This window comes from Podarcis raffonei, chromosome 5, assembly GCF_027172205.1.
Source record: "Podarcis raffonei isolate rPodRaf1 chromosome 5, rPodRaf1.pri, whole genome shotgun sequence".
In the NCBI taxonomy this organism is placed as follows: Eukaryota; Metazoa; Chordata; class Lepidosauria; order Squamata; family Lacertidae; genus Podarcis; species Podarcis raffonei.
This window is the reverse complement of record NC_070606.1, coordinates 89,627,569-89,651,758: the sequence shown is the minus strand read 5'-3', so window position 1 is coordinate 89,651,758 and position 24,190 is coordinate 89,627,569. Positions and strand designations below refer to the sequence as shown.

The following is a 24,190-nucleotide window of genomic DNA, read 5'->3' as shown; positions in this document are numbered from 1 at the left end:
CAAATATGTATCTCACTCCTCGAGAAAAGAATGCAAAGCACATACTTTGGGGTTGACTTTGGGCAGTCAGTCATCCTACTGTTGGTTGTTTTTATTGTATTCTGGTTTATATTCTTTACTGTGGGCATTTTATCTGATAGTTTCTATTACTGGTATTTATCACCTCAATCTCTCAGAGAGGTGGCTTACAAAGAGTTAGAATAAAGTATAAACAAAATTTACACACACAAATAAAATATATTTATTTCCTATCTTAAAAGGCATTTCGATTATTCTCCCATCCAGGTTTCTGACCCAGTCTGCACCATGCTTAGATTCAGCCCAGCTACAGCACAGCACTTGACAGAAGTAGAGAGCAGCCTTTACCAAAGGGGTCATGGGCTTTGAAGACACTCGAACTCAGGATGAAAGGGAGAAACGTGCTAAGAGGAAGGCACGCTTGGCAAACCCTCACCATGATCAACTCCCGCCCGGAAACCTATGTCCCCACTGTGGAAGGACGTGTGGATCCAGAACTGGCCTCCACAGTCACTTACGGACTCACTGCTAAAACCCTGTTTTGGAAGACAATCTTACTCGGCTACAAGTGATGGCCAAAGAAGAAATAAGAGTATTAGCCCTACACATATGTAAGATGGGGGACACTTGGATTGTACATGTGAAAAGGATCTAGGTGTTTTAGTAGACCACAAGCTTAACATGAGTCAACAGTGAGATGCAGCAGCAAAAAAGAGCAAATATTACTCTAGGCAGCATCAACAGAAGTACAGTGTCATAGGCTGGATCTAGACACACCAAAAAAGCGTTTCAGGAAAACGTGTTCTAAACTTCATAAAGGGAAATCATGTTGGTAAAAGACGAGACTCCACAGGGCCATCTGGTATCACAATGTTACAACACATATAAAGTGATTTTTCTTTAGCGATGTAGCTGAGTCCCCAGCCAAGGGAAGTCATAAAGGTAAAGGGACCCCTGACCATTAGGTCCAGTTGTGACTGACTCTGGGGTTGCGGAGCTCATCTCACTTTATTGGCCAAGGGAGCTGGTGTACAGCTTCCAGGTCATGTGGGCAGCATGACTAAGCCGCTTCTGGCGAACCAGAGCAGTGCACGGAAATGCCGTTTACCTTCCCACCAGAGCGGTACCTATTTATCTACTTGCACTTAGACGTGCTTTCAAACTGCTAGGTGGGCAGGAGCAGGGACCGAGCAACGGGAGCTCACCGCGTTGTGGGGATTAGAACCGCTGACCTTCTGATTGGCAAGTCCTAGGCTCTGTGGTTTAACCCACAGCACCATCCACGTCCCTCATAGTCATAATCATAGTCATAGTCCCTCTCTATTCTGCCTTGGTCAGACCACACCTGGAATACTGTGTCCAGTTATGGGCACCACAGGTTAAGAAAGATATTGACAAGCTCCAGTGTGGGTCGAAGAGGACAACCAAAATGACAAAGAGTCTGGAAACTGAGCCTTATGAGGAGCGGTTGAAGGAGCTGGACGTGTTTAACCTGGAAAAGAGGAGACTGAGAGGAAATATGATCGCCATCTTCAACTATCTAAAGCAGGCATCGGCAAACTCCGGCCCTCCAGATTCCCATCACCCTTGACCACTGGTCCTGTTAGCTAGGGATGATGGGAACTGTAGTCCCAAACATCTGGAGGACCGGAGTTTGCCTATGCCTGATCTAAAGGGCTGCCTCATGGAAGATCCTATTGATTCTGATATATCTGGAAGCTTCAGTTCCATCCCCCTCATTCGTGGCAGCTGGATTTTTAATAAGATTGCATTGTATTTTACATAGCTTTCTAAATCTAGCCAAATATGTTACTTCTGCTACTGCTGAACAGTTATTTAGCACCCACCGTAAACTGTGCATGCAGATTAACAAGCTATTTATATTTTCTTCCTTTAAATATTGCCTAGGTTAGGCTGGCTGCCGAAACAGCTTCTCGATACTGCTATGTATAAAGTTTCCTTTTTATCCATATCACATTCCTGCGAACATTCATCAAGCTATTTGAATACCATTAATACTGTTACTCAAGCAATACTTCTTGCATTATCTGTTGATACAGATGGTAGCAGCAACGACACAGCTTCTTTAATAGAAAATATATTTGCAGTTGAATCTCCAACCTCACCAATGTCAAAATACAAACAAGAAGCAATATATTTCTCCCCCCCAAAAAATCAATAAACACTAGACGGGAGAAAGAATAGCACCAGTTTCTCTCTCCCCCTCCCCACCTCTCTGGTTATGTCTGGATCTTAGGTAGCACCAAAATATAACTAGAAAACACCATTTTGACCAGGGGTCAGCAACGTGTGGCCCATGGGCTAGATGCAGCCCACGGAGATACCAGAAATCACGTCTGTGCATGTCCAGACGCCAAAAATTGCTTCTGCGCAGGTGCGATTTCCGGCATCTGGGCATGCGCAGAATCGATTTCTGACACTGCAGACATGCGCAGATGAGATTTCCGGCATCACACTTCACCAGTCCTGCCCACGGACGATCTCCGTGGGAGTGATCCTGCCCAAGGCCCCTGATTTTGACCATCCTCTGTGCCATGGGCTCAATGAAAAGCACTAATACCGACTGATATCCCTCCACTCTTTGTCCTACTTAACCACCTTTCAGTTATGGGATATTTTGTTGGCATTACTTATAAGACGGTGACACCATTAGGGGTGGACTTCAGGTTGTAAATCTGGGACCTTGAAGGACTCCGTGTGACTGCCAGAGAAGGCAGCAGATTAAAAGTGCCCTCGTGAAGCAGGAAGCAAGGCACCCGCCAGGGAAATACTAGGGTGGATGCTAATCACTGAAACATCTTCCTTTCCCCCCTTTTTGTTAACATTCATAGCTGGGGGCAGGCTCCAGGCACACCTGCCATCTTCGGTTCACCAGGGTGCCTCTGAAGCTGGCTATAAATCTTTTTAAGAATGAAAAGAGAAAGGAACTCCTTCCTGTTGCAGCCTAATGAGAATTTTTTTTTGGGGGGGGGACGGCAGATGGAGCAAGTAGGAGCAGGAGAATGGTGAAATGGAGCATGAAAGTGGTTGGAGAAGCCAGCAGAGGAGAATAGTAGTTAGGAGGGTGGCATAAGGGGACTCTGAAGGGCAGTCCAGGTACCCTTCAAACTGAGTAGCATTCTTTTTTAAAAAACATATTTTTTATTAAATTTTCATTTTATGCTTTGTCACATACCAACCAAATCACAACATCACTTACATCTTTCCTCATCCTGAGCCTCAAATTCCCCCCTCCCACTCCCTGGCTTTCATAGGTATACCCTTTCGTTTTAGCATTCCTATCTCACCCAATTTACCTTCTTTTTATCCTTAAATAAATTTACTTCTGTATTTGGAAACCAGTCCCACATATCAACATTACAAAATATTTTAAGACCTGCCAACGTTTTCAAATGTTTACCATGTTCTTTCATATATTGCATAAATTTACTCCAGTCCTTTTCAAACAGCTCATCATGCTGGTTTCGGATCTTCCCTGTCAGCTTTGCCAGTTCTGCATATTCAATCACTTTAGTCTGCCCTTCTTCCAAAGTTGGAAGTTCCTGCTGCTTCCATTTCTGTGCTAAAAGTGTCCTCACAGCTGTAGTAGCATGCATAAATATAGTTATGTCCTTTTTAGGAATTTCTTCTCCTACTATACGCAGTAAAAGCGTCTCTGGTTTTTTAATAAAAGTATTTCTAAAGACCTTTGTCAGTTCATTATATATCATGTCCCAGAAGGCTTTTATCTTAGTACAGGTCCACCACATATGAAAGAAATTCCCATCCATTTCCTTACATTTCCAACATATCTTATCTTGGGTGGGTAGCATTCTGATATTCTTGAACAGACATGCCATAATTCTTCAGGAATACAGGTGGGGGACACAAACACACAAAAAAATGCAGTGCTAGGCAAAGAAGTCACCTTTCTGAGGCAATGGCACCCACCAGAGAGGTGCTGGAACCCAAACCAGGGAGATGCCTGAACATCAAACACAGAGAGAATGATGATGCCTTTGGAGAAAGAGAGAGGGAGGAAGAACTTCGATTTTTGAAATACTACTCATACTTGTTAGTGTAAAACTACAGTTTTCCTCAAGTAGATTTCTCCTTACTTTTGGTGAATTATCTCTAGCCACTGCTTTGATATAGGCTTGCTGTTTCTTAGCAGTATATTCCGTACCTATCTCCTCATAAAACACTGAGTCCCAAGTACTAACGCCGCAAGCCAGGAGGTTGCCATTCCAAGCAAGTATTGTCCCAAGCCTTGTGAGGTACGATTCACAGTGGGTAAAAATGCACTTAATGCCTTCAAAATTCCAGTGGGAGAACATTTAAAGCAATGCACCTGCGATATTAAAATATCTCCCCCACCCTTCTCTGGTTCAAAGTCTCAAAACACCTCCCAGCCAGCTCCCAAATCTCAATGACAGGGCAGTAGCTGCATGGAAGGCAATAATCCAGCAAGTACAGTTCTTCAGTTTGGAGAGAGAATCGGGGAAGGAAGCTCTGTCAGTTGAACAACTGCCTGTCCAGAAGGGAGAAGAACCTAACCACCCTAGGGAGGCAAAACTCATTGTTGAGTCTTACAGGTCAACAATGTAATGTGAAATTCTAGGCTACATCAGTGGACTGTAAACCACTTTTTTTCTAAGCCTCTCTGAGGTTTTATTACAATCAAGCAGCATAAAAATGTTTAAAAATAAATAAAATAAGTAAAGGGTGGTATTCAACTAAAGAGTTATGCTAGTGCAACAGCTTAGCTTTGCAATGTGAATCCAAGCTCTCTCCCACCCCACTCCTGCCTAAATCTGCTCTCTGGGTTCCCCCAACCCTCTGGAGAAGATGGGGGGCACAGCGAGGCATGCTGGCTGAGGAGGAGGTGGGGAATTTGCACTTCACATCTAAAAGTCATTGCACCAGCATAACTCCTGAGCTGAATACCACCCAGTGTTCAAATCATGAGAGGCAGTGGTATTGCTCCATTCTTTTAGTTGTTTTATATATGGAATTGTCTTTTATGTATGGATTTTTCTATATATATGTTCACATATAGAAAAGCTTCAAAATCAACCCTCACTGGGTCACTGCTGCTTTCTGATGTTCTCCCCCCACCCCTGAGATTTTTATTAAAGTTTTCGCAATACAATAAAATTGTATCTAGAACCAATGAAGTCAGAAATATCCAACAAGAAAGAAAGAAAGAACAAAAGAAAGGGAAGGGAAGGGAAGGGAAGGGAAGAAATGAAAGAGAGGAGAAAAACAACAGAAATAATAACACACAAACATATAAATCCCTCTATTCTAATTATACCCTAATATTCAATCGATCTAATGTTCAGATTTGCAGAAAATTGGCATTGTGAATAAGTAGCAAGGCGAGGAAAACTCATGGAGAGACAAAACTGGTTTAATTCTGTTTCACATGTCGTTTCATTAAAAATTTGTGGTTCACAAAGAAAGAAGCTGTTTTCACATAAGCATAACGTCTGCCATGAAGAAACTGTTGAGCTTCATTATGGACCTTTCCCTTTCATTCGCCCTCAGCATCTTTTCTGGGTACAAAACCTCTGGGTCATTTCAACTAGGTTATGCTCAATTTCTCCCTTCCTAGGATTTATTAGGCAAGGGCATGATTCAGCATGATTAGTGATAATGAGGAAAGATCAAAACCACAGCAGGAATTTGTAAGAGCATTATCAGATTAGCCGATATTACTCGGGGACTCTGCGCTGAATTTGTTTCTTTGAAGAGCGATGAATATTAAAGTGCAGAACCGAACAGAGTTTTAAATACCAGCGCATCGAAATGGCCGTGTTTATGCCCAGCCTCTAGCAACAGGTGGTTGTTCCCAAACAGAGAATTGAGAGCTGCATCCTATAATCAGTGGCCACCAACATGGTGCCTGGGGGCTCACGGATGCCCACAAATGCCTTTTTTGGTAGCCATAGAGTTTCCTCTTCACTCCTCCATTCACTGAAACTAGGCTTGGGAGGGAGAACTATTCTGTTGCCAATAGATAGACTAGCTTGCAGTTTGTGCTTGGTTGTTGGGTTCGCGGGCTCCTATTGAGAGCTTCTTTGCTGTGCATGTGTGCCCAGAGGCCCCCAAAAGGTAGCCACCCCCATGCAAGTATACAGGGGAAAGACAAGATACATGCAACTAGCTTAAGGTTACCAGATTTTTTTTCAAAGAATCCGGGGACACTTTTTTTTTTTTTGTAAAGAGAAAAAAAAGTTATTAAAAAAGTTTTTTTTAAAAAAATTAAGAAGTAATATCTTCTCTTCTGTGGTCTCCTTTGTCGCGCGGCCTTTCTCTGGGCCCAGGCCTTCTCTCTTGGAGCGCTAGCCACTGTGGAGTAGGCTGTGGAGTGGCAGTGGCACACCAAGTTTGGGGCTCCTCTCTTTTTTCTCCTTTCTCTTTCTCTCTCTTCCTTCTCCTTCTCCTCTCCTCCTTCTCCCTGTGTTGGCTCTGGGGTTTTCATGGCCCTGGAGCACCACTGGGCAGTCGGCCAGGTGCTCTCACTCCCAGCTTGATTTGGGTCACGGGGGGGGGGGGTCAGCGGTTCTCTCAGTTGACTCGCCGGGCATCCCTGGTTCCCCCTCAGCAGTGGCGGCGGCAGCAGCAGTCTCAGCAGCCCAGAGCTAGCCTGGTAGCACAGTTGGTTCTGGCTCGCTTCAGGAGCTGTTCACTGCCATGGCACCTGCCATTATGCCTCTCCAGAGCTCCCCATATAATGTGTCATTTGCCATTGAACCAACCAAGCAACATTCATTCCCTACTAATAAATCTACAACACATAAAATATAAATCCGGGGACATTAAATGAAATCCGGGGACATTCCTGGGACGGATTTTGTCCAGGGACAGATTTATAAATCCGGGGACTGTAACCGGGAAACGGGGACGTCTGGTAACCATAAACTAGCTATCACTCAGTCATGAGTACAGACAAATGCTTAAGTTTCTAAAGCTGAACATTATTTGAGCAAGGAGTTGTGAAATACGGATATTCCCCACCCTTCCTTTCTTACAGATATTTAAGGTATCATGCAATTCCCACTTGACTGGGAGTAAGATCCACTCAATGAATTCTCTAGCCATGCAAAAGCCTCTACTGACCCTGTTGTACTCATATGCAGGGCTATTATTATTATTATTATTATTATTATTATTATTATTATTAGGTGGGGAAAGGCCATTAGCTCTGCAGTCTCCAGCTGAAAGGAGGCCTCAGATTACAACAACTGTTAATTTATTTTGCGATCTGCTAGGTTTTGCCAGAGGAATGCAGGTGGTGCTGTGGTCTAAACCACTGAGCCCCTTGGGCTTGCTGGTCAGAAGGTTGGCGGTTCGAATCCCCGTGACGGGGTGAGCTCCCGTTGCTCGGTCCCAGCTCCTGTCAACCTAGCAGTTCGAAAGCACGCCAAAAAGTGCAAGTAGATAAATAGGTACCACTCTGGCGAGAAGGTAAATGGCGTTTCCGTGCGCTGCTCTGGTTTCGCCAGAAACAGCTTAGTCATGCTGGCCACATGACCCGGAAGCTATACGCCGGCTCCCTCAGCCTGTAAAGCGAGATAAACGCTCGCAACCTCAGAGTCGTCTGCGACTGGACTTAACTGTCAGGGGTCCTTTACCTTTTTAAAGTTTCACCCCTTCTTTTATGCAAGCCAGACCAAAATGTGACATACCTGCTCAGATAGGAGACCCAAGGAAAGCATTGGTTAAATTAAAAATGAGTCTCGCTCTGTTTTTTAATGTCTTGTTTTCATGTGTTGTCATTTTAATTCTTTTTACGGCTAAAGGCCTGAAAAGCCTGCCCCTCACTGTGTAAGGTTTGAATGCTGAAGATCACTAAGATTCATTCTCTTCTTGGCATGGTTGGAAAGCAACAGAGGGTGTATTAAGGCAAACGCTGAGTTACAGGAGAAAAGGCCTTCTGTATTTTTTTGGGGTTGCATGCTTGATTTATATCCTGTCCTCCTCTGCATCTTAATGGATCCAAGGCAGGTCCCATTACCTTAAGAGTTGCAGAAGGATAGAGTGTTCTGGCAGGTACACATCAGCATGACAAGAGGCAGCTGTTTTACATTCCCTGTTCTATTAAATCCTACCATGGAAATTTAAAGGCACAGGGGCTCAGGTCTCTGTCTTTCTTTGTACCTTTAAGGAAGGGGCAGGGAAACAGGACAGGCAAGGACATCCCCTGTCATGCAGTTGTTTTAGTTGGGGCTTAGGGGGACAGAAGAAGGCAAAAGTGGTGCAGCAAGACTTATGTTAACTTTATGTCTGCTTAATTTACAAGGGTTTGCTTTGTGCCAGCTTCTTGTGCATGGGATTGTTTCCTTACTGTTGTTCCCAGGCATTGTGTGTGTGTGTGTGTGTGTGTGTGTGTGTGTGTGTGTGTGTGACATGGACCACTTATAAACGCCATCTCCAACTCCTCGAAAGATTCCATCAACAGTGTCTCCGAAAATTTTTACATATCACTTGGGAAGACAGGTGAACTAATATCAGTGTACTGGAAGAAGCAAAGATCACCAGTGTCGAGATTCTTCAACATCAACTTCGTTGGACTGGTCATGTTGTGCGGATGCCTGATGATTGTCTTCCAAAGCAACTACTCTATTCTGAACTTAAAAATGGAAAGCGTAATGCTGGTGGTCAACAAAAGAGGTTTAAAGGCTGTCTCAAGGCAAATCTAAAAAAATGTAGTATAAACACTGACAACTGGGAAACACTGGCCTGCAAGCGCTCCAGTTGGAGAACAGCCTTTACCAAAGGTGTCATGGGCTTTGAAGACACTCGAACTCAGGACGCAAGGGAGAAACGTGCTAGGAGGAAGGCACACTTGGCAAATCCACACTGTGATCAACTCCCGTCCGGAAACCAATGTCCCCACTGTAGAAGGACGTGTGGATCCAGCATTGGCTTCCACAATCACTTACGGACTCATTGTTAAAACCCTGTTTATGGAAGACAATCTTACTCGGCTACGAGTGATCACCAGAGAAGAAGTGTGTGTGTAAGATGGCGACTGCCATAGAGAAACTGGTGGAGAACATTTAAAGAAATTCTGCTAAGTGTCCTAATTGTAGAATGAAAAGGAAAAGAGAAATATCTGAAAAAGTCGGGTAGGGGGATTTTTTTCTGAAAAATGTCAGCTTAGCTTTAGGAGATGTGATGGCAACTGCCCTTAAACCTAGGAGGTCAGTTTGCACTATGTGAAATTGTTGCACTTTCATGTCACAACACAGAAAGAACATCCAGTGCACATTAAAACATTAAAACAATAACAACACTTTTGTTTTTCATTTTTCACACATGGGGTTTGTAGGTAATATTTTAGTCACAGAACACAATCTGCCAAATTCCATGAAAAACAGGAGCATTAACGCTACATTTTTGCAGCCTGGAGCTGTTGAAAATGTACACTGAAGCCACAATGGTGGTTTAAAGTAAAGCAATAATGTGTGCAACTGTACCTATTGCTTCTCAGTTCCTTATTAAGTCAAATGTCACGAGTTTCAGGCATAATTCATGGTGTTAGTATGAAATTATCATGCCCACCCAGTTACCCAAATGTCTTAGTCTCTACATACCAGGAGTAGCCAACATGGTGTGCGTCAGGTGTTGCTGGACCACAATTTTCATCATTTTAACCAGCACAGTCAATGATCAAGGACTATGGGAGCTATAATCCAACAACATCTGGAGGGCACCACATTAACCTCACAGTTGGATTACTGCAATGTGCACTTTGTGGGGCTACCCTTGAGGTTGGTCTAGAGGCTGCAATTGGTGCAGAATGTGACAGCTAGGTTGACTGTGGGAGCAAATGTCTGCCAGCATAAAACACCTTCCTTTCAGAATTTGCACTGGCTGCCTATCTGCTACTTGGCCAAATTCAAGGTGATGGTACTAACGTATAAGACCATATACAACTCAGGACCAGGTTACTTGAGAGACTGTCTTATCCCTTATAAACCCAGTCTGTCACTATGTTCTGCAGGAGAACTTCTCCTTCAAGTTCCAAATGTTTCAGGATTCCACACTGCCCCTACTCTGTGGAATACTATTCTTGTTGAGATACGACACGTGTCTGCTATTAGCACTTTCTAGAAACTTGTTCCGAAAGGCTACCTCCATCGGCTGATTTTGTCTCTGCCATAGGTGCCTGTTTTGTTTTGTTTTGAATTGTTTTTCTTCTTTTTAAATTGTGCATCACTTTAAGAAGCTTGTGAAAGGAGAATAATATGTGACTACTAACAAATGAATCGTAATCATCAACCACCCATACTACATACCTTAGGATGAAATTCTGCAGACATCTACCTGAGTTTAAGTTGCCTTTAAGTCAATGAAGCTTACATTTGAGTAGACATATGCGGACATTACCTTGCCAACAAAGGTCCGTATAGTAAAAGCTATGGTTTTCCCAGTAGTGATGTATGGAAGTGAAAGCTGGACCATAAAGAAGGCTGATCACCGAAGAATTGATGCTTTTGAATTATGGTGCTGGAGGAGACTCTTGAGAGTCCCACGGACTGCAAGAAGATCAAACCTATCCATTCTTAAGGAAGTCAGCCCTGAGTGCTCACTGGAAGGACAGATCCTGAAGCTGAGGTTTCAAGACTTTGGCCTCCTCATGAGAAGAGAAGACTCCCTGGAAAAGACCCTGATGTTGGGAAAGATGGAGGGCACAAGGAGAAGGGGATGACAGAGGACGAGATGGTTGGATAGTTTTCTCGAAGCTACCAGCATGAGTTTGACCAAACTGTGTGAGACAGTGGAAGACAGAAGTGCCTGGCATGCTCTGGTCCATGGGGTCACGAAGAGTCGGACACAACTAAACGACTAAACAACAACAACAACAACAGAACACTGTTAACATATCTTTAAATCTTCCAGAGGGAAGATGATGTTCACCCTTCTACCCATTTCTTTCAGTTCATTTGGCTGCCTCCATATCCCACCTGCCACGCAGCACACCTGAGTAGTGCTGAGTATGGATGGAGTTGGAAGTATTGGGGATATGGCCTTTCCTCAGACTTGGGAGTCCATCAAATGTTTGACTTGCCACTTGCAGCCAGCCTAGAATGGGACTGATCAACAGCCACATCATAATTGCCAGGATCAAGGATTACAATGCAACATCAAACAGGATAGTTTAGGAGTGCAGTGATGGCACTAGAGGAAAGTATGTAAGGTCAAATGGTTGGGATTGAGGTGACATGTTTTTTCCTTATTTTGCTAATGTACTTCTCCTCTCCTTAATTCACAGACCAAGCATTCTTTTCAGAGTATGCCAGGTCACCTTGTCTCCAGGCAAAGAAACAGTGTCAACCCACAGAAAACACACACTTTGTGGAATAAACAGGATCAGGTAAGAAACGTGGCCAAGAATTCTTGGAAGCTCCAGTCTGCCAATATGCCAGTGAAAACAGCTAATAAGACTTGGATTCATATAAGGGGAAGGTAGACCTCAGAAGAACATCCATGCGAAAAAAGTTGGAAATTCATGAGAACATAACAACAACAACAACAACATGCACAAAAGGCTGGATGAAACTCACGCCTACCTGAAGCAAGCAAACAAAACAAGTTCCATCAGAGATATTCAGCCCGTAAGTCAGGCCTGTGCAGACACCATTGCAACTGACTTTTGGAAGAGTAGAGGTTCTGTTAATTGATTTTATATTGCTCTAAAGCTTTTATTGGAACAATGCTTTTGTTGTCACTTTGATTTTAAATGCGATGCATTGTGCCCTGGGATCACTTGTTTAAGAAAGAGTGGTTGAATAATGCAATAAATAAATAAAATAGAAATAGGGTGGATTTGAATGTTTCCAGCTACACTTTTCCCCTGTTACATTCTTAGGAGATGTAAAGGCACAATGGCCAAGAGCGGGGGGAAATGTTGGGAAATGTTGATTGTAATTTGGAATACAACATAAACTTATTCTCTCTCTCTCTTTATATATATATATATATATATATATATATATATATATATATATATGGGGTGAAATTCTGGTGCCTTTCTGTTGCACTGTCTTTTTAAATTATTATCAGCAGCAAAATACAGTAGCAAACAGAGGCTCTTCTATATTTACGTATTCATTATTTAGCTTAAGATTCCTGTATTGGTTAAACTCTGGTGAACAAGTTAACTTTTATTTTCTGACAGAATTATACACTCAGTTTAACAGAGGCATGAAAGAGAACTCAAGAAGTTCTAGAACTCCTTCTCAATTGCTTCAGAAGCCCCCATTTTTCCCCATTTCCCCAGAGTCCTACTTAGTTTTGCTTAAAGGGACAGTACAGTAAATACAGACATGAGATGTAACAATCACACATCAGCAACGGAGGAGTGAAATGCAACAAGTAACATATTTCCTAACTGAATTAGAGATTTTTGGGGGGACGGGACGGGATGAGAAACCGAAACTGGCAGATTCCTCTGCCCATTACCTAGACTCAGGTTGATTCCCTCAGTAAGAATTAGGTCTCTTGAACTCTCTTCACACTGTGGTCCCTTGTGCTGACTGCCTGATACTGCTATTGACTTCCAGCATTTATGGCTTATTTACCAGATTTCAATGAGTCACTTTGGCACCAAGACATTTCAAACTAGACTAAGGTAAAAGTTTGTCCACAGAGCTTGTTCGTTTGTCCTCTGTTTGCCCACAGAGCTTTCCGGGTCATGTGGCCAGCATGACTAAACCGCTTCTGGTGCGGGACACCATGACGGAAACCAGAAAGCACAGAAACACCATTTACCTTCCCACCATTGCGGTACCTATTTATCTAATTGCACTGGTGTGCTTTCGAACTGCTAGGTTGGCATGAGCTGGGACCAAGTAACTGGAGCTCTGCATGGGAGTACTGCATGGGAGTACTCTTTTACCTCACAACCAGATTGATTCATCTCAACTGTACAATGACCGAGGGCCTGTTTGGAATAATCACATTGGCTACACAATTGACATACCAGTGGAGCAATGTTGATTTGAGAAGTAAATATTGCAGGAGCCATGTGGGAGCCAACCATATGGAAGTATCTTCTGGATACTTGGAAGGGTTGTCACTGGTCCTGTATAATACAGGATTGTCCTGTATTTCAATATAAAACAATATAAATTGCTACATCCTGTACTGATACAATTTGTCCTGTATTTGAGGTCTTCTCCCTCCCCCCTCTCTCTCTGGCAAGTTAGGGGTCCTCTCCAAATGCATGTGTTTGAAAGGGTGCATGAAAGGTCATATATTTAAGCTCTGGGTAGCCAAGCACATATTTACAAATTCATGTGTATGTGTGTGCAAGTGCGCATGTGTGCCAAATTCAGAGGGGCCATTCTGTTAGCCTGGATTAGATTGTAATGGATTGCTCTGAAGTCACTTCAGCACCAGATGAAAAAAAATTCCAGAACAAAAGTGATAACCCTAAATTGTGGACCTTTCTTGGGCCTGGCCCAGAGGCTCCAGCTGGTGCAGCTAGACCACTGATGGAGACAGACTATGGCCAGCATATAATTCTAGTGCATGGGCTGCTTATACACTACCAAACCAGGTTCAGGTTTCTTGTATTAATTTACAAGGCCCTTAACAATTTGGGTCTAAGATACCCTCAAGACCACCTAACTCCTTATCTCCCTGCCCAATCACTGAAGTATTCAGGGGAGTCGCTGTTAGTGGTTCCACATGGCTCAGATGCACAGCCCATATCCACCACAAACTGGGGTGCCCAATTGTGGGCCCAATTTTATGAACCTTCCTTCCGGTCAAGGTCAAACATGCCCTGACCTTCCTACTGAACCTCCGTCACCAGCAGGCATTTTAATTGTACTTCAATTTTATAGTTTTAACAGATTTTTTTTTTTTGTATTTTATCTTTGTAAACCATTTAGAGACTACTGTAGTTAAGCAGCGTATAAACCGTTTAGCCAAATAAATAATTCCAGTGAATTAGCCAAAGGAAGACGAAATAATGTCTTCTGGTCATCACTGATGGAGCAAATCCAGCATTGCACCAAACCAAATCTTCCTTCTTTCTCAAATAGATTTGCCGTCTGAACTAAAAGTGGCAGTTCTATGATGCTGGAAACAGATGATGGCGACTAGGCTTGCTGGTGGTGATTGAGAAACAATGCCTACACTTTTGTCAAGCACTGTGACTGAACTGGAGAACATAAGTCCCAATGAATATACAGGAAGCAATCCTCATCCCCCACCCCCCACCCCGGAGAATATGTGCTTTATTATGGGCACATATTCTTCCTTCAGAAGGCAGTAAATTACAGTATTTATGGAATCTTAATTATCTAAACACAGTTGGAGCCTGAAGGTCAAGGCTGCAAACTGCATCCTAAATTTCTGTTTACAGATGAAGTCGAGTATTTATTGCAGCACTGTTTGTGCTGCTATAGTTAAAGGTCTGCCAGCGTTTCCATTATAAACCACTATTTCAGAGGTTTATAACTCACTCGTAAATCTCCACTTCAGGCTGAAACACAGTGCAAAACAAGGTCTCTACTGTGGGAGAGAGATTTCTCTCCCCACCCCCACCAATTCTTCCTTGTTTGCTTTACCAAAATTGTTTTGTTTGTTTTTTAAAAAAGGTAAACCCCAATCTGAAATATACAAAATGCACTGCCAACTCTTATTAGACTCAACAGATCACACGTTTTGTGCAAATAGAAATGCAGGGCTATTTGGTAAGTTTTCAGAATTACAAGAGAAATAAAACGAAGGGTGTTTTCTCCCATAAATACTTTATGGCCTCTGAAATTATTAATGAAATGATTTTTTATATATATACACAGGGTTTTTCATGATTGTTCATACCACATCATCTCCATAGTTCTTACAACTGGGAAAGGTATATCAGTATTATTATTCCCCTGATCAATATTGTGTACATACTGGTGTTCAGAAACAAACCCCACCAATGGCTTCTCTAAGACATACATAGTTTGTGGCTGTGGATCTGAATCTCGTTGTTATGCACATGCTGTTAAGGCCAGAATACAGATGACTCAGAAGATCTATAGTTGAATTGTTCCACATTGTATATACATTTAAAACACCTTAAAAATAGTTGCTGCAAAGGGTTTAAAATAGACTGGGGCAGTGACTCTGGCGGAAAGCTAGTTTAATCCACACAGCATTGACTTCCCTGGTGCTGTTTTTATCCCTATTGGGGAAAACAAGACACCTCTCCATTACATCATGCCCAGGCGGCTGCTATTAAGAGTGACCCATTATACAGCATTTCAAATTAATAAACTCTTTGGTATGTTTTATATGTTCCTGCTATGTCTGCCATAGAGATATCAGGTGATTGACAGCTGGCCGGTGCTACAGTGGGTGGACGAGATAATTATCTGGACCCATTTCTTCACCCCTGGTTCTAGGCTCATTGTTGGAAAAATAAAAATGACAGCTAGGTGAAGGCACTGCTTGGGAGTGCAACCCCCCAGCCATACAATCCCCCCACTTCTTGAAAGGCAAAAAAGAAGCAAGGCGGTATTGAGAACTTTCAATCTGGCGCAACATATTTATAGAACTATTCATTCCTCAGTAATGGTGATTCACCACAATAGCAAAATGGATCTGCTAAGAAATAGGAGCACACATAAACACAAAATGAAGATAAATATATACGTGCACTTTTTAAACCATAGGCAAAGGTAAAGGACCCCTGACGGTTAAGTCCAGTCACAGACAACTCTGGGGTTGTGGTGCTCATCTCGTTTTACAGGCCAAGGGAGCCGGCGTTTGTCCGCAGACAGTTTTTCCGGGTCATGTGGCCAGCATGACTTAGCTGCTTCTGGTGCAATGGAACACCAAAACTAGAGCAGCGCACGTAAACGCCATTTACCTTCCTACCAGAGTCTTACCTATTTATCTACTTGCACTTTTTGGCGTGCTTTTGAACTGCTAGGTTGACAGGAGCTGGGACTGAGCAACGGGAGCTCACCCCATCATGGGGATTTGAACCACCGACCTTCTGATCAGCAAGCCCAAGAGGCTCAGTGGTTTAGACCCCAGTGCCACCTGCGTCCCTTATGGTTTTTAACCATACAATGGCCAAATGCCCATAACACACACACACATTTGCACTTTGTTAATTTGTATTTGTATCCTGCCTTTCCACCTAATGCTGCTCAAAGTGTCTAACAAAGGTAAAATACAAAACCATGTCCTACATATGAGTTGCCTATGTGTATCTGCTGAGGCAAAGCTGGTGGGGAGAATAAAGTGAACATAAGACAATCCTGAAAGCTGGAGTAGCACCTGCAGTAGCACCTGCAGTTCCCAGAAGAATATTGTATCCGAGAGCAGAGGGAAAACACAGCTGTGATGACAAGTAGTATCTATTGACTATTTGGTTAAATCCATCAAGAGAAGCCTTATGTTGCTCCAAAAGACTGTCATGAAGCCTTGGGTTTCTTTAGTGGAGTATATCTGCTCAGCACTGATGCCACGACAGAAATGTTACAAATTGCATTCTAATCACACCTCTTCCCATGACATGACTTTAATTTCAATTTCATTCCCCCGCCATTTTTTCCCCCTGAAAGGATTATTCTTGTTTAGGAAAATGTGAAAAATGAGCTTTTATCTTGCCTTCTCGCTGAGATACACAAGCATGGCAAGGCAGCTCTGAAAGCCAAAACAAACAAGATTACCATAGCGGTTGGCGCAAATGAGCGGAAAGAATCTTTTACCTGTAAAATCCTGGAGGGACCTGTGGAACTAAGAAGTTCCTCTCGAGGCTTTGCAAGACGTCGTTCAGCATTCTTACTCGGGTGGGAGCTCTCTCCTTCGGGTCGTTCGCTGGACGCATCTCATCCGACTGGAACAACTGGGCACTCTCCCTCAGGGCGTTGGCCATTGTCAGCAAGTGGTCAAGATTCAGATGTTCATCTGAGAACAGTAAGAGAAACACACTATGGGTAAAAATGTGCTGAGGCTGACCGGCAGATCCACGTGCTCACTTGTGGTAGAACACACTTCTGAGTCACACTTAACCACTTGGCTCTGACTGGTGGGCCTTTGGGGTTGCAGTTTATTTGTTCCAAATATTTACACGCTGTTTAATGCCTAGCCCTTAAGCAGTGTGCAATAAGATTCCAAATTCAGATAATTGCTTAAAATTAACCATGAAGTCAGAAAAAACCTTACTTGCTGCTGAAATGAAAAGGTCTTGGCCAAGCACCAGAAACTCAACACAGAGGGGACTGTCTCCTGGTGGCTATAAGCCATGCATCTAAGCCCTGGGATGCCACCAGAAATGACTCCTCAGTGATAGGCCAGGGCAGTGTTATAAGGAATCAGGCAGTCTTTAAGGTATCCTAGACTCAAGTTGTTAAGTGCCTTGTAAATTAACATGAATCAGACGTCTGCCTACTGTTGGGTTAAAGGGCAGTTACCCCTTCCCTTCCCAGTGATAAACTAGGTGTGAAACATTTTACTCACACCATAGCTACCCCTGTTTCACTCTAGCAAGCGAGGCAGCTTGAGTACATGAATGCTTCAGGGCAGAAGCATAATTTACAAGCGTTAAAAATCCACTGGTGCCCATTATGGAAAGCAATTGGTTACGCAGAGAAATGTTACTGCATTCAATCCAAGTCTGGAGAATAAATATCCATCCGGCATAACATGACTTTGAATAAAATCCAGTTACATGCAGCCTGTGCAATGAAAAACCTGCCGTATAATTCAGCAATCAGCGGTATGCATCTCCCAAGTTCCCTTTTTCTGGTGCCTCCAATTGTATTTATTTAACAACTTAAAATAACCAGATGAGATCATTCATCCTGATTCAAGCTGGGGAGGGTTGCATAATGAATTGGAAATGCAGGATAATAAAAGTGTTGCTGTTTCCCCTTGAGTGAGATAACATTTGTAATTTTCCCTCCTTAGGAGTGGTGTCGAAAGATGTTTAAGATAAAACTAGCAAGCACTTCCGAATAGCACAGCCTACCAGTTGCAACCACTGTGTTTATCCAAGGGATAAATCACACGTGTCGCTGTCACTTCAAGGCAGCCATGTCCAGTATGATATGATAATAGGAATGAAACTGCACTTAAAATAATACTATTTATATCCGGAGGTGAACATAGCCGTAGGCTTGCTAACGTCTTTGAAAGCCACTACTCAAGAACAATTCATATAGCTAGATTGCTAAGCGACTAGACCGATATTCTGGTATGCAAACCATAAATTTAAGGACAATCCTGGAAAGGGGAAATTAAAAAAATTCTATATTCTGGTCAGCTGCCAATTTGATGCCAGACTAAGTTCAATGACTTGTTTTTTTTTTATAATATTTTTATTGAACAATTTTTTATATAACAGAAACAAAACATACATGAACAAACATTCAACAATAATAAAACATAAAACAAGTAGCATTTCATGACCCAATTTCTAAGCCTTACTTCCTCGACCTCCTCATACTTCCCGTTTCTGTATTCCAAATTCTTACAGTTATTCAGCGAAATCTTGCCTTATTTTATTATAAATTTATGCTAATCACCCTTATTCTCTTTGTCATAACCATTACTGATAGTAACCATTTATTTTAATCCAACATCATTCTAACTGTCTCCAATTTTATGATATTTCTTTAAGTAGTCCTTGAACTTTTTCCATTCTTCTTCCGCCGCTTCTCTTCCCTGGTCTCGGATTCTGCTCGTCATCTCTGCCAAGCTCATATAGTCCATCACCTTCATCTGCCATTCTTCCAGTGTGGGTAGATCCTGTGTCTTCCAGTACTTTGCAATGAGTATTCTGGCTGCTGTTGTAGCATACATAAAGAAGGTTGTGTCTGTCTTTAGCACCCCCTGGCCGACAATACCCAAGAGAAAGGCCTCTGGTTTCTTGGGGAAAGTATATTTAAATACCTTTTTCAGTTCATTATAAATCATTTCCCAGAATGCCTTAATCTTCGGGCATGTCCACCAGAGGTGAAAAAATGTGCCTTCCTTTTCCTTACATTTCCAACATTTATTATCAGGCAAATGGTAGATCTTTGCAAGCTTGACTGGGGTTATGTACCACCTATAAATCATTTTCATTATATTTTCTCTTAAGGCGTTACACGCCGTAAACTTCAACCCGGTGGTCCACAACTTTTCCCAGTCAGCAAACATGATGTTATGACCAATGTCCTGAGCCCATGTAATCATAGTTGATTTAACCGTTTCATCTTGTGTGTTCCATTTCAGCAGCAGATTATACATTTTTGACAAATTCTTAGTACTGGATTCTAACAGTTCAGTCTCTAATTTTGACTTTTCCACCTGGAAGCCTATTTTTCTGTCTAGTTTAAACACTTCATTTATTTGGTGATAATGTAACCAATCTCTCACCTTCCCTTTTAATTTTTCAAAACTCTGCAATCTCAGTTTGTCCCCTTCCTTTTCCAAGATTTCCCAATATCTTGGCCATTTCGACTCCATATTTAGCTTTTTAACTGCCTTAGCTTCCATTGGTGATAACCATCTTGGAGTCTTATTTTCCAGCAAGTCCTTATATCTAACCCAGACATTCAGCAGTGCTTTTCTGACAATATGATTTTTGAAACTTTTATGCGCTTTAACCTTGTCATACCACAAATATGCATGCCACCCAAAAATATTGTTAAATCCTTCCAAGTCCAAAATGTCTGTGTTTTCAAGAAGCAGCCATTCTTTTAGCCAGCAGAAAGCTGCCGCTTCATAGTACAATTTAAAGTCTGGCAGGGCAAACCCCCCTCTTTCCTTTGAATCCGTTAATATCTTAAATTTTATTCTGGGCTTCTTGCCCTGCCAGACAAATTTAGATATATCTTTCTGCCACTTCTTGAAACAGTCCATTTTATCCATTATTTGTAATGTTTGAAACAAAAACAACATTCTTGGCAATAAGTTCAATGACTTGGTCCTGGTGCACAAAGCCATAGGCAGCTTGAGATGAGGACACCTGAATAATCATTTCACCCACTAAGATGCTCCACTGTCCACTGTGTGGTACAGGAGATGAACTCCTACAGGTACCACCTCATTGGGAAGCCCATTCTGCAATACATAGGAATCAAGCATTTAGCATGGCTAAGGCTGCCATATGCCCGGAATTTCCCAGATATTCAGCCAGGATTCAGCCGTCGGAAACAGCACCTGGGCAGAAAACCACTTAGATGTGGCAACCCATATCGGAAGAGTAGGTTTGGGTGAATTTCCTTAAAAATAGCTCAAAGACTTTGGCCAAAAATCTGTTGTGTCCGGATTTTCACTTTTTGAAATATGGCAACCCCAAGCATGGCAGCATCCACCTTTTGATACATATCAGATAGGTGCCATCTTTGTTGTCTTTTCAGGAGCACTTAAAGACCATCCTTTCCCAAAGTGTCTTTCAACTCATGATCATTATCCTAGTCTGTATTTGCATTGGGCTTGGGGTTGTTTTTATACATTTTTGTTTATTATTGTTAATTAAAAATTGATTGATTAACAATGGATTGCTAATATAGAGGGTTAGTTTTTTCAGTGTCCTGTCCCAAGACATTTTGTTCCCTGAGGTGAAGGGCAAGATGGCACCTTCACCTCCCCATTCCATTTACAAAGAGGAGCAGGTAGTGCTGTGGTCTAAACCACTGAGCCTTTTGGGCTTGCTGATCGGAAGGTTGGCAGTTTGAATCCCTGCAACAGGGTGAGCTCCCGTTGCTCTGTCCCAGCTTCTGCCAACCTAGCAGTTCAAAAGCACACCAGTGCAAGTAGATAAATAGGTACTGCTGTGGCGGGAAGGTAAACGTTGTTTCTATAAGCTCTGGCACTCGTCACGGTGTCCCACTATGCCAGAAGCAGTTTAGCCATACTGGCCACATGACCCGGAAAGCTGTCTGTGGACAAACACCAGCTCCCTCAGCCTGAAAGCAAGATGAGTGCCGCAAGCCCACAGTCACCTTTGACTGGACTTAATCTTGTACCTATTACCTTATTCCATTTAAAGAATCTGAACAGAGTGGCAGCTGACTCTTCCTTCCACAGAGGTGACAGGACAACATCCTCCACCATTCTGGAAGGCAGTAAGTGGGTTTTTGTGGGGGCACAGAGCAGGGCTATTTTAGGAAACTGTTTGCAGCAGGAGGGGTACTGCAGCCCCAAATGTCTGTCACCTGAGGAAGCTGTCTCACACATCCTAATGGTCCCACACACACCATTTGCCATTACTGTTTGATACGATAGGCATTGCAAATTCAACACAGAATTCATTGCTTTAAAACAACAACACGAAATCATCTCAATACTGAAAAGCTTCAGAAGTTCAGAGCAGAATAAATAAAAGCATCCATGAAAGCCAATTAACAAACATTGTCTTGGGTGTTGAATTTGGGTGCAGGAACTGTTTAAACATTAATACCCAACCTCCTGAGACTCCTAAGCAGCTGCTTAGAATAGGTGGGTGGGTGGCTGGTTCTAGACTTGCTAGTAGGGATGAGCAAATCAGCCTATTTTTGGTCTTTCTCTGTTTCACATTTTTAAAATATTAAATTCTGTCCTCTGCATTTCCAATTCTGTCTGCAAATTCATTTCAAAAAGTCCTTGGACAGTCCACCAGCATTTTGCTACAAATAACTCCCGATAACCACATTTTTGTAAGTGACTTCTTCCTAACATTCACATTTTTTCAAAGCAGTTTTTCTGACTATGATGCAATTTTCACCAATAAATGCATTTTAGGCCCACTTTGACCTAGTATATACATTTTTGTACATGTTACTTGGCTGGAGAACCACACCATAAAATTCAAAATAGAGCAAATTAGGAAGGATGGCTGTAATTGGTTAACATGTTGTTTCAGAAAGTTTAGATTAGATAGACCTGCCTTTAAAGGTGAACTGAATCCCTATCTGTTGCTGGAAGACAGGGGGCTATTCCTTTGCAGATTGGTTGTAGCTCAGCAGTAGAGCACATGATTTGAATGCAAAAGATCCCACATTCAATTCCTTACATCTCTAGGAAACGATAGGAAAAATTTCTGTCTGAGACCTCTGGAAAGCTGCTTCCAGTCAGTGCAGACAATTCACTGACCCCCATATCAGGCAATTTCATATATCCCGTGGAACTCATGTTCATAAATTCCACCGGAGGAGGGAGATGCACGATTCAGTCTTGGGTTTGGGATAGAGGGACACAACATCCCATGCAGGAAATCGCTGTCATTAAAAAGTACCTGCCAAGCAGCTGTAATTTTTTTTAAGTATACAACAGACCTTGTTGATTTAATCTGGCATTTTCCTTAGCTTTGGTTAATTCATTAGTTTCAGTCACTTCACTTCAAGGAAAGGAGGATTATTTTCATGGCACTAATACTAGTAAGATAAGCTTTCTCATTTCTGTTAACTTTGCAATTTTGTTTAATGAAATTCCCCACAGCTCCTCTGTCTCTAAGATCAGTTTCATTACACCGTCCACTTCTTTGTCTGATCTCATAAAGCTAAGGTTTGTAAAGTTGTCATGTGGGTTCACTGCCCTTGCATTTATGCAGCCCAAGGCATACATTTATTGCAGCTACTGGATTAGTCAGGTTTCAAGGTGGAAACCGTAGGGCAGCGGTAGGGAACATTTCTGAGCCCAAGGGCCACCTTCCTTCCTGGGGAACCTCCTGGGGGCCGCACGCCCATAGCAGGTGGAGCCAAGGGGGGCAATAGATAATAGAATCATAGAGGTGTCCAACCCCCTGCAACGCAGGAATATGCAGCTGTCCCACACAGGGATCGAACCTGCAACCTCATGACTCTTACCTTTGTACAGCAGGCTGCATTCTAGCCATGCACAAGTCAGAGCTCTTTACTCTCACTCCTGCACACAGACATCTTTCCACTGTCGATCCAGGCAAGTTAGAGGCATTGTCCCAGTTCAAGGATAGCTCAGTTGGTAGAGTGTAAGACCCTTAATTTGAGGGTTGTGGGTTCAAGCCCCATGTTGGGCGAAAGATTCCTGCATTACAGGGGGTGGACTAGATGATGCTAATGGTCCCTTCCAACCCTACAGTTCTATGATTCCAGCTAGGCAAAAGCAATTCAGGAAGTTGTGAAGCAGGCCTGGAGAGAGGGTGTGGCCTGTTAGTATTATTTGGTAGTATTGGGGAGAAGGTGTGGCTCAGAGAGAGTCCCAGGGAACAGATAGAGAGGCCTGGGGGTGGTTGCATTTGGCCACCATGCTTGGGATTCCTGCTCTAGGGGCAAGGTTGACTCTCCCCAACACTGAAGGAGCAAAGCTGCTGCACATATTGTAGGTGCCGACGGCCAGCTGTGTTATTTCCTAGAGCCTGGGTCTCTCTATTTGCCTTCCCGGAGGTGGAACTGTCTTCTTTTTCCCCCTCCCTCTCATCCAAACACACAGATCAAGGTCATTCATTTCTAACACAGAGCTTTCAAGAACCGGCTGATAAATCAACTCGAGCAACTTATTCGGCATTAAATTATCCCGCTTCCTAGTGGCTGCAAGGAGAGAGGCGAGCCGGAGTGATCTGCTGCCGACGTGAACTGCGGCAATAAATAAGCAAGATGGCCAGTCTTCAAACCAAAGAGCCATGGGCATTCAGTGCTCTTTCTCCTCTCCCTTTTCTCCATTTGTGGTTGTCCTACAAGGAGCTGGGGAGAAATACCCTCACAGTTTGGCCCTAAAATGGTATTTATCCTTGATTGTGCTTTAAATACTGGTCACTGGTGTGACTTCTATTAAAAATTATACACAATTCTATTGTGTTGTCTCAACACAATGTAAGATCCACTGACTTCACTGGAACTTACTCCTAAGTAAAAGTGCAGCATTTATTATTATATAGTTTATAGTTTAGAAATTATTTATTGTAACTGTTGAGTGGATTCCTGTTTAATTTTTATATGGTGATATTATTATTTTATACTATCCTAATGATTGTTGAATGTTACTTTTTATGTAGGTTGCTTATTTTAAAGCTGGGGAGGGCGGGATACAAATAATTTATTATTATTATCATTATTATTATCATTATTATTATTATTATTATTATTATTATTATTATTGCAAGTTTGGTCATAGTTGTTTTTCCATGTGCGCTCCTAAGATGCCTGCTCCAAATTCATAGAATCACAAATTTACAGGCTATATGCCAGTCTTTAATACAATT

The 24,190-nt window shown here is 42.5% G+C and overlaps 1 protein-coding gene across 3 annotated transcripts in view; it reads right to left on the bottom strand.

The window, feature by feature from the left end:
- NAALADL2 (N-acetylated alpha-linked acidic dipeptidase like 2) overlaps positions 1 to 24,190 on the bottom strand; it is a 740,348-nt gene that overhangs the window by 15,811 nt on the left and 700,347 nt on the right. For all 3 annotated transcript variants that reach the window (XM_053390588.1, XM_053390586.1, XM_053390587.1), the window contains one exon: positions 16,755 to 16,953. In XM_053390588.1, coding sequence (XP_053246563.1) covers positions 16,755 to 16,953 — 199 coding nt within the window. The remainder of the gene's footprint in view (positions 1 to 16,754; positions 16,954 to 24,190) is intronic.